We start from the raw sequence: 12,127 nt of genomic DNA, 5'->3' as shown, positions 1-12,127 counted from the left end.
AAAAATCGACACGTTTCAAAATTCTATTATGAGGGTATGTTTGGGTGCTATGAGGTCAACCCCTATACAACCCTTATATGTTGAAGCCGCTGAGCTACCCCTGGAAAATAGAAGAAACTTTTTAAGTGAAAAAAGCCTTCTCAAAATTCTATTAACTAACTCCCAGTTATTTTCAAGCGTCCGTCAACTTAACGAGTCAGATCTTACAAACAAATATTGGGAGAAAAAACCTTCCCCGCCTTTATGCATGGCATTACAGAATAATCTTATTTTTTTCAAGAAATTGGACACGGTTGACAGAAGCTTAGACTACTATTCTTTATTCCACAGAACCCAGGTTATAATACCCACTTATAGTGAGAAGACCATTATAAGTAGCAATCTTCTAATATCTCTACTGCAGGATTATAGGGAAGCCACAGTAATATACACGGACGCATCAAAAACAACAGAAGGGACTGGATGCGCATACTTTTTACCTGCTACAAACGTAGAATTCAAGTATAAACTACCATATGAATTTTTAATCTTTTCAGCGGAATCAACAGCTATACTTCAAGCTCTAAAATATGTTAAAAATACCTGCAATAGACATATCTTAATTCTGTCAGATTGCCTTTTAGTTTTGCAGAGCATAAAAAATATTGAATTGCCTTCAACATTTAGCAACCCCTACATATTTGAAATAAAAGACCGATGTAGATCACTTGGCTAAAATGAGTGTAACAACTGGCTCTACGTTGAAATATATGCTTAATACATCAGATGTTACTACGATTTTCAAAAAAAATCAGCAACTTAGATGGAAAGAGCAATGGAAACATTACTGTTCTACAAACCATAAAAGGTATACCTCTTTACAACCAACTATACCTCAAACAACCTGGTTTCAGAATTTCAAAGCTCCTCGTAAATATATTACTATTATAAATCGAATACGCTTTGGACATGCATACTACCCATGCCATTTATTTAAAATTAAAGTCATCGATGATGATAGTTGCAAACACTGCGGCAAGCTAGGTGACCTCGATCACATCTTCTTTGAATGTCCTAAATTTATTCAGCATTCAAACTCCCTCTATATAAAATTAACTAAATGCAATACATACGCTCCATATAATATACAGTCCTTGTTAGCCATAGGTTCTGTAACAATATATAATTTAAATATAGAATTTTTGTCAGACACATGCATAGCTTTATAAATCTGGTACTGGTTTATAAAAATTTTCATGAGCGTGTATAGGGTTAGACTTGTACCCTTTGTTTATCCTATATCTAATAATACCTTATCCGTGGTCCAGTATTGTTTGTCTGTTAAAATAAATGTCTTGATGGACCCCTAGACGAGAAGCGAGTGTCCTTGTATTTTCCTTCGACGTGTTCTTCTATTAATTCTTCGTCTATTTCGTTTTAGGGATATCGCTGTGCATTTGTCTGAGAGAAATAATCTGTACTTATCTGTGTATACTTTTTAAAGGAATATATTATAACCTTTCGAGACTGGCTGAATGACGAAAGTCTATGCCACAAAAAAAAAGTGAATTACAGCAGCAGTTAAAAATGTAAACTACCCTAGTATGTATGTAATTTTTTTTGTTTTCACCTAAACTTTGATATAAAACTTGTTCCCACCTTTACAACAATAATTACACTTTGATTTTATTTTATTTGATCAGGATAGAAAAATACTGCGATATCTTAATTAAACGTTTAAAAATTACAAAACATTGAATAAGTACAAAATATGTTTTCTAAAATGAGAAACAAAATGTAAACAACACTATCAATAATCTATAAAATGTAAGGCGTTAATAACAATTAAACTAATTACATGACTGACTGGTTTATTATTTAGTTGTTTACGTCTTATATAGGAGGCAGTTAAAATTTTATGTAGGTGTTAGGTAGTTTCGTAGTTCGGTTTTTATAGGCTAAATTAATTTAAGAGTATGATCCATTTAAGAGCGCAACGAATTATTCCACGTAGTCAAATAAAATATTAACGATATTACTAAGCCGAGTGAGTAATACTAAATTCATACAATATAAAACTTATTATACTTAAACCTCTTAAACCTATTAATAAAATTTCAAAGGATAACACAATTAGTAAAAATTTAAAAAAATTTGTTGCTACAACAGAAAAATAAGGTAAAATCTTTATTTGTTGATAACTTTTGAAAGAATTAGCTTACGCTTTTGTAAATAATCTCAAAAAACTGCCTAACAAATCCTTAAGATTTAAGCTCGATCCATTAATTAATTAAAAAGTAATTTAATCTGATAAACATCAGACCTAAGATAATAAAGATATCATAATTCTAGAGATACCGTATTAAAAGAGCAGATTTTTAATTTAAATACTTAAGTAAAAAGTTAAAAAAAAAGTGAACAAAAATCATTTCTATAACCCAAAAATCGTTTTTCAAAATTACTGTTATTACTCCAGTGGAGACGAAAATGCGACTGAACCCCTAAAAATCATACCAACAAGCTAAATTTTGCCGAAAACGTCAATTTTAGGACGCTAAAAAAAATGCAAAAAAGTTTACCACATTATCCCGCAAGCTTTCCCTTAAAACCTCCCACGGAAAGGGGGGAAAACGCAAAAAAATCGATTTACCAAAAATCTGTACGCCAAAGAAAAAAATATTTCAATCAACAAATGTAGCTAAGATCATTTTGAACAAAAACCTTTATTACTATTTTTTGCGTAGAATGAACCGTTCTCTCAGAAATAACGATTGAAGCGATCGGAGATTTTGAATGTCAGTTACGCGCGCTCATTAAAATTTGTATCAGCTGTAGTTTCTTCTTCAGCTCTGTTTTTTGGTTTGTTAAGTTCTATTTTCCCCTTTTGTACGCTCCTTCTCAAAATTTTTATGTCCTTGTTTTGCTCTATTGCTTGTTTTTTTTTTTACTTTTTAGTTTCTTATGTCTTTTCTTATGGCTTTTGCGATCGTCTTATTTATTTCGTTTAGCTCTTTTTTGCTTATACTATTATTCTCTTTCATCTGTCACTTCTGCTCTAGAAGTAGTAAATCAAGCAGAAAAGTATGGTCCTTACTTAGAAAACTTGGTAGTAGCAGACACACAACTAGAGAAAAAGTACCAATAGTTCCCAATAGAGTGGCCTCCCACATTGTAGCTACCTCAAGAGCACCTAGAGATCGTGACCACACCACCAAAGTAAAGCAAGAACTAAAAATACTGAAGTCTGAATGCCCGCTTACATCTCAATACTCTGAAGCGTTTACTCTAGAAGAAATTAACTCAGCAATATCAGAAGTTAAGTCTGGAAAGGCACCCGGCTTCGATAAAATTCATCCAGAATTTTTACTCCACTGTGGCAAATATGCTAGGAAATTATTAACTCATAACTCAACACCAAAATATCTTGGAGTGACTCTTGACAGAACTTTAAGTTTTAAAGAACACCTACAAAGAACGGCAGCAAAACTGAAAACGCGAAATAATATAATCCAAAAGCTATGTAGTACCACATGGGGGTCCTCAGCCTCCGTACTCAGATCATCTGCTATCGGACTTGTATACTCGACAGCTGAATATGCTTCCCCAGTATGGCTCAATAGCAAACACACGAAGATTATTGACACCCAATTAAACCATACAATGCGAATGATTTTAGGTACAATTAGACCAACACCCAACTATTGGCTTCCCATCCTAAGTCACATTCCACCGCCGAAACTACGAAGAAGTCACTCCCTTCTCAGAGAATATCGAAAAATCCAGTCTAACCATCAACTACCCATCCACCATGATAGGCGTGATATCGAAATGAACAGACTGCGCTCCAGATATCCTGTCATGTTAAGGGCCACCTCCTTACATCAGGAACATTTTGACCTCACCAACGCTTGGAGAAGACAATGGGAGCGCGACTCACCACAGGAAGCACAGCAAATGGCCTGTATCGAACAGAAACCGCCAGGCTTTGAACTGACCCGAAGTACATGGACAACGCTAAACAGAATAAGAACAAGAAGCGGTAGATGTGCTGACAGCTGACATAAATGGGAAAAAGCCCTTACTCCGGAGTGTGACTGTGGTGCGCAACGACAGACCGTCCGTCATATTGTTGAAGAATGCCCCCGAAGGCGGTTCCCTGGAGTTTTTGACGAGTTCCTGAATGCGACCGAAAATGTTTTAGACTATATTAATGCATTAAATGTTCGTTTGTAATACTCCATGTAATGTTTTATATTGCTTTTTAAATATGTGTCCTTATTGTATGCCATACGATAAATAAATAAAATAATGCTCTAGAAGGGTTTTCGTACGTTGACTTGGTTTTTTTAACAGACGCGCAAAAGCCAATTTCGTATATGAATCACGTTTCGTGTATGAATCGGCGTCAAAAAGATCTTATAACGTTATTTCATCATAAAAGATCTGGAAAGACACAAACTCACACACAGACCGGGATTAGCGAATGACTCTGCTTATTTCCCACTTAAAGTGGATAGCTACAAAAGTGAAATCTACTTTGATGGCCATAAACTAATACGATTTATTAAGTGTTAAGCGTAATATTCGTTAAGCGTTACGTGTATGAATCGGTATTAATAGGATCTTTGACGAATTGTTGCAAGTTGACATGAACCATCTGATATAGTTTTGGATAATCTTTACACCATTCGGAAATTTTAAATAAGCAACCAGAAAATTGCTGGACAGTACATAAAATAAGAGAATGGTTAACTATTAAAAATATTTCGTTTTCTCAGACTTATTTTAAGTGGAATTACAGCAAGTAGCCTAAAAGAATGAAAAACAAAAATATTTATAGTAGACGAAATTATACATGGTTTTGGACATAACTTGTTAAGACTGCCTCCTTACCATTGCGAATTCCATCTCATTGAACAAATTCGGGAAACAGGCAAAACTTACTACGGTAACTATATTGGACATAACCGTTACAGTGACGCAGCAATTTTGAAAACAAGCCAGCAATTTAATTAAACCAAACTCTAAGAGACAGGGTAAGAAGTGAGGAAATACGAGCGAGATGTGATATAGAGGAAATAAATGCGTGGACCAAAAGAAGAAAAGTGGAATGGAATCAACACATCGAAAAAATGACAGAAAATAGAATAGTACGAATAGCAAGAGACAAATCGCCAAATGGAAGAAGATCATTGGGACGACCGGGGAAAAGATGGTCAGACAACGTCAATTGAGGCTAAAAACCGAAGTAAAACAGTTATAAAGTAGGAAGAAGAAAAAGCCAGCAATTTAATTAAACTCAGTCTGTGAGACTCGTTTACACCTTACATTTACGTTCAGGTGTAGCAATTAATTTGAGCGAGGTATATTAACTCGAGTAAAATGGAAGTCACTTCAACTCGCTCCAATGCTCGAGACTATAACTTTCCCTCCTATAGCACTCTAATGCGCGATAAGGGCACAACTATCCGATTCAAATTCAGGAAAGCGTACCGTGCTTTATAACTGTAATCCTCTACTGACTTGTCTGCGAAACTAAAATTGCTTCCTTGGAGCTTCGGAGACTTGGTGCTCAAGAGTTTGGGCCCTACATGTCCGGGTTTTTTGTTTTTGTTTATTTTTTTGTTGGCTTTTGGCGGTTTTGTTAGTGTTTTGTTAATTTTTTTTTGTTGGTTTAAGCCGATTTTTTTTATTTTTTGTTAGTTTTTTTTGAATTTTGAAAACATGGCCAAAAGAGTTAAATAATGCTACTCCTGGAATTTGGAAAAAAAATGTGTGGAAATGTGAAAAGTTATTAAAAGAATGTTGGATGCATGAAAATTGCATCTAAGCAATTAACAAATGCAATTTTATAATCCAAATGAAGATACCAACGACAGTGATCATGACTATGGATCTAAGTCTTGATTACAGTGTAAGGTAGAACAAACCAATTTAAAAACAATAGAATTTGTAATTTTCTTCCATTTTTCATTATTAATTGTATATTTCTCTAAATAAATGTAAAATACATCATCAGTTAAAACCTTATTTTTGCTTGTCTTCGACAGTGCTTGCAATATTGGGAGAATTTGCCATTAACTTTCTTAGCACAGTGGACTGTTTAATTTAAAGCTTTCATCCCTAATCCAAAATAGTCGCCAATTCATGAAATAAACTTGATATTATAGTTAGAACACTTTCAACAATACTCAATATTAATTAATATTGAAGTATTTTTCACAGTTTCATTTAGTAAAACTGGTTAAAAACTAAGTAGTGTGTGAACTTCGGCAGTAAAAAGGTAGTAAACTTATTGGAGAAAATCTTTCTAGTGCTACCTTCAAGTCAACCGAGTAAACGTAACGTGAGTACCAAAAATCACTTCATAGTATTTATATTAATATTAATATAACTTATAACGTTCCGAAGAAATAGAAACAAATCCAGTTTTGGGTCAAAATCCACATCGGTTTTCGAAGCGGTGATAGCGCCGGACTTATAATTAATCAACCATGACTTCGAATAAAACTATGAATACTACTCACACTTCATCTCAAGTCTCATACTCCAGTGTTGTCAGCACATTTAAAGATCCAACAAAAGAACAAGCTATAATACTTTCCAGTATTGAAGGAACTGAAGTTCATGACTATATTATCGCCGTTGGTTCACTAGTTGGTCCACGTAATGTATCCTTCGCTTCTAGAATTGCCAACAATGAAATATGTCTATATCTATCATCTAAAAATACAGTCGATTCACTACTACATTCCCACAAATATGTTGATTTAAAAGAAACTCAAGTAGAAATAAAAAGACTTATCTCTCCAGCTCAAAGATTAGTCATATCAAATGCTTGTTCTACTGTTCCAAACTCGTTAATTGAACAAGAACTACATCAGATGGGTATAAACTCCGTCTCAAAAATGACTTTTCTAAGAGTAGGTATGCCTGAAAGCGAATACAATCATGTCTTGAGTTTTAGAAGGCAAATATTTATTACACCTTTAGACAGTATATCTATTCCTGATTCTTTCATTATCTCTTATGATAATACCAATTATAGTTTATACCTTTCTATAGAAGGATTTAACTGTGCAAAATGAAAGACTATTGGTCATCAGGAAGCTGAATGCTCTAACCAAGCAAACCCCACTACTTCTAATGTACACTCAGAAACTTCTCAAAACATATTACCTACAGTAAATATATCTAATAACCAAACAGTAGGGATGGCGGTTTTTGACAAAACACCGGTTTTCGGTTATACCGGTTTTTTTTGCTTACGGTTTAACCTGGCGGTTATAACCGGCCAAAAAAACCGGTTTTTGCAAAAACCGGTTTTCGGTTTTTTTAATCCAATAGGTTACAAGTTTGCTTGTGTATTTATAAAATAAAATAAAATGTGAATTATAGTTTTGTTTGGAATAATTACTTGAGAATAATAATTATGATTGAGATCCAAAATAATACCGAACCTAATCCTAATCACCCCTAAAAACCTAATAACCGGTTTTTACTTTAAAAATAAAAAACCGGTTATAACCGGGACAAAAAAACAACCGATAAAACCGGTTATTGCGGAGTAAAAAAACCGGTTTTCGGTTAAAACCGGTAGGTTTTTCCCATCCCTACCAAACAGAACTACAAAGTTCTGACAAAGCTAATTTATCCACTGCTAGTGCACGCCCAGAAACTTTTCAAAATACATTAATTACAATAAAATCCTCTAATAATAATACAGAACAAATTATGTAACCTGACAGGATCCATAAGTAATAAAAGTGAAACATATTCCTTAAAAACTCCAACATTATTAACCTGAAATAACATCAGAAATCGTACTCCAGTAGAAATAACACCAAATCCAATTAATACAAACGTCCCTAATCAACTAAAAAGGTTCATCTCATCTTCTCCAGACACTAACGAAAATACCCCATAGACCGATTCACAGATATTTACTTATCCTGTAGTAAGCAAACCAAAAAAAATAGTCAAAAAAGTCAACCAGAAATTCCCGCGAAGAACTTTTACTTTCACTAGAGTCAATTAAAGACAAAATAGAAAACAGATCACCACCGTTTATCCTAAATTATAATGAAATATGTGACATTCTAGAAAATACAATATATGCCAAACACCCTGAAATAATTTCAAAAGATTACTCGAATGAAACTACCGAGCTAATTGAGTTCCTTAATTTTGTTCACGCTTATACCCACAATTCAAGATTAAAAAATAATATAACTAGATTAAAAAATAAACTAAAGCCCAATAATATCTCTTCCACAGAAGAAACAGATGAACAATTATCTCAGACAGAATTCTAATACAATTAATTTATTTTACAGTGGAATCTTAATGGGTTTTATACCCATTTGGAACAGTTAAAACTATTAATAAATGAATTATGCCTAAAGATCTTATGTCTTCAAGAAACTCATTTTAAACAAGTTAATATAAATCTTCGAAATTATCAATGTTTTCCAAAAAACAGAGTAGCACAACAGACCAGTGGCGGAGTAGCTACCTTTATGCTCTAACCCAGTGATTCCCAACCTGGGGGCGATCGCCCCCCGGGGGGCGATTTGGGATATTCAGGGGGGCGATAGAGCGAAGGGGGCGATAAGGGGGGCGTTTAGCATCCGGAAAACGAGAAATGGGTAAATGAGAAAAATAAATAAAAATAATAAATAAATAAAAAAAATAAAAATAAATAAATATGGATACTTACCTTTTGTGTAGATTCATTATTTGTTTCAATTTAATTGGATGGGGGGGGGGGGCGATTGTAGTATTCATAACTAGTGAAACCTGTCTAAGGGGGCGATCATGGGAAAAAGGTTGGGAACCACTGCTCTAACCCACTGACTGTGAAACACATCCTGCTTGATTGTCCTCAATTCAAGGAAAAAAGAAGATCCAACGGATTCACAGATGAAGATCTCAAGACAGTTCTCACCAAAAAAATTTCGACAGTGTTAAGCTATTTAAAAGACATCAAGTTATTCAATTTTATTTGATGTAATATTTCATGTATTTGTTATATCCACTAATAACCCTGCGCGATTGATGTGGTTTTGTGTTTAAATAAAAAAAAATTAAATAAACTTTAGATTATAATACTGTTGTCATGACAACTAACTGGTAGCTGCGCATTAAAATGGGCGTTAGTAGTAAATTCCAGCACGCGTATGGGAAACAAAATGGGGCATATGATATGTTATTGTTGGTCTAAATTATGTTTGAAACAACATTTGTTTTATGTAAAAATTTAGTTGGAACTTTATATGCTTGAGATTAAAAAGATATAAAACTTACCTATCATATCTAACGCATATCCATTATAATATACATCTAAGGATGTTAATGTTGTTAAAGTATGAGGGTAGCAATCTTCTTTAACTTTCATTCTTCTTTGAATAATCGAATAAAATATTAACAATAAAATAAAAAGTGCCAAAATGAACACGAAATTTTCCTGCGAAAAAGGCATAACAAACTATGATCGCGTACACACAAATCAAATCTGCACTAAAATATTTTAAAATTGAATATAAATTAGTACTAGGTACCGTGGATTTCCATTTTAAATTTTACCGCTTTACTAATGTGAGAAAATAATTGTTTAATAATTGTCGTATTTATTACTACTACAGTAAAAGATATCACTGTACACCATTTTACACTATTGACATTGTTAAAATAAATAACACTCTTCATAAACTTCATAAACCCACTGACAAATTGTACATTAACACAAAAACAAGACGCGACTGAAGATAATAAGTAATAGGATGCCATCGCCGATGACTAAATTATCTACCTTAAGTGAATAATAACTGGAATTATTATTTATAGGCCAGGGTTTATTTACTGTGAGTGTGATATCTAGTTGTGTTTGTTATGTTAACGGAATTATACCAGGGCTACACATTCAATATAAGAAAAACTAGAAAATGAAAAAAATTAAATATGATTTATTACATGATATGATGTGATATGCCGTTATTGCAAAATTCACAACTTTTTTAAAAGAGAACACGTATACAAAATAGGGTCTCTCTTGTCTTCAACTATAAGCAATCCCCCACTTACGGCCCAACGGCTTCAGGAGGATGAGTTGGTAAGTGGTAGAGCACTATTTTGTCCTAGAATTAAGACATTGGTTCCAAACGTGGAGGAACTATAAATTAGTCAACGTCATAAGGATACAGAAATCAAAATAGAACTATTGCATTATAGTCCTCTTGGTATTTCTAGTTTTAACTAACATGGTTATAAATAAATTAAGTCAAAACAGTAATGATTATGAATCTGGGAACCCAATATCTGGCAGGAGAGAACAATATCAAGACTGTAGGGTCTCTCAGGTCTTTAATATGCACAATACTTGACAAATAGCCACATGGAACATCAGAACCATATTTGAGGTAGATAAAATACATAACACTATAAAAGAAATAAGAAGAATGCAAATCACCCTGTTCGGAATAAGTAAAATGCTGTGGCCGGGGTCGGGAGTATGTGATGTTGATGGACATCAAGTGTAATATGACAGAAATAACGATGCTAATCCAATATATTGAAGTTGCAGTCGTAGTCGTAAAATACTCAGTCAGTAGTAAATTATATTCCCATATATAACAAAGTAATCCTAATGAAATTTAATTCATAGCCATTCGTTACCAATGTAATTCAGGTCGATGCCCCAACATCATCCAGTAGTAAAGACACTTTAGAAGCATTTTACAAAAATCTTACTGTCGCTGTATACCACAATATGTATATCACAATATATCACAAACTGGACATAGACGTTAATGATACACAATTTTGTCTTTGCAAAGGCCTAGGAACGCGTGAAGCTCTTTTTTCACTTAATATACTGATACAAAGATGCCTGGACGTCAATCAAGATATATAAGTATGTAAGGATCATATCAAATTTATACTACAAACAGCGAGCAAAAGTACGTGTTAACGAGCAGCTGTCAGAAGAAATTGAAATAAGATGTGGAGTGAGACAGGGATGCGTTTTGTCGCCAATTCTTTTTAATGCCTACTCTGAAGAGATCCTGAAAAACGCTCTTGAGGGTGAAATAGCTGGAATAAGGGTAAACGGAGTTCCCATTAACAACCTTAGATATGCGGACGACACTGTGATCTTAGCCGAAAATATTAAAGATCTTCAGAGACTGGTGACCAGAATAGCGGAGTGTGGAAAAGAGTATGGTCTAACAATGAATTTCAAGAAGACGAAATCTATGAGAATATCGAAAACTCAAAGAAAGAACGAGAATCTTCTAATAAACGGAACCATCGTCGAACAAGTGGACAAATATGCATATCTGGGAACAATGATTATACAAATGATTACACTCAGGAGATCAAAATCAGAATAGAAAAGGCTAGAGCAAATTTTAACAAAATGAGAAGAGTGCTATGTACAAGGGATTTAAAATTGGAACTAAGAGTTAGGTTGGCGAGGTGCTATGGAATGGAATCTTGGACCTTGAATGCGACATCAATGAAAAAACTGGAATCATTTGAGCTGTGAGTGTATAGAAGAGTTCAGAAAAATTCGTGGACAGAACACATCACAAACAAAGAGGTTCTGAGAAGGATGAATAAGGAAATAGAAGTTTTAAATATAAATAAAACAAGAAAATTGGAATACCTCGGACATATTACACGTGGAGAGAAATACACCTTGCTCCAACTGATTATGCAGGGAAAGATTAAAGGACAGAGAAGCATAGGAAGGCGTAGAGTGTCATGGTTGCGCAACCTGAGAGAGTGGTACGGATGTACATCAAATGAACTTTTCAGAGCAACCGTCTCAAAAGTTCGAATAGCTATGATGATTGCCGACCTCCGCCGCGGAGATGGCACTTGAAGAATAAGAAGACTGTTGCTGTAAATCTTGCTAAAGCAGCAGACAATACCATAGTCCTAGGAGATTTTAACGTCAAAGTCGGCAAAGTACGCTGTTTGAATATTATGGGGGATTATGGCTTCGAAAACAGAAGTGAACGTGTAGATTGACTTGTTCAGTTCTGCCAGGAGCACGATTTCATTAAATAAAATATTCACTTCAAATTACCACCGAGATTACTCTACACCTGGAAGTTGAATTCAGAATCAGAGAATAAAATTATTA

General features: G+C 34.1%; 1 protein-coding gene across 8 annotated transcripts in view; it reads right to left on the bottom strand.

Moving 5' to 3' along the window:
- Positions 1-12,127, bottom strand: part of LOC140440065 (uncharacterized) — a 145,915-nt gene that overhangs the window by 80,081 nt on the left and 53,707 nt on the right. The window contains exon 1 of one of the 8 annotated variants that reach the window (XM_072530326.1): positions 9,286-9,688. The exons of the other annotated variants lie outside the window; for them this stretch is intronic. Within the exon in view, the coding sequence (XP_072386427.1) occupies positions 9,286-9,460 (175 nt within the window). The 5' untranslated portion in view covers positions 9,461-9,688. Of the gene's footprint in view, positions 1-9,285; positions 9,689-12,127 lie in introns of those variants that run through there. 8 annotated transcript variants of the gene reach the window in all.

Source organism: Diabrotica undecimpunctata, chromosome 4, assembly GCF_040954645.1.
Source record: "Diabrotica undecimpunctata isolate CICGRU chromosome 4, icDiaUnde3, whole genome shotgun sequence".
NCBI classification, from domain to species: domain Eukaryota; kingdom Metazoa; phylum Arthropoda; class Insecta; order Coleoptera; family Chrysomelidae; genus Diabrotica; species Diabrotica undecimpunctata.
Note: the sequence above shows the minus strand (reverse complement) of the source record. Positions and strands in the feature narration are given on the sequence as shown.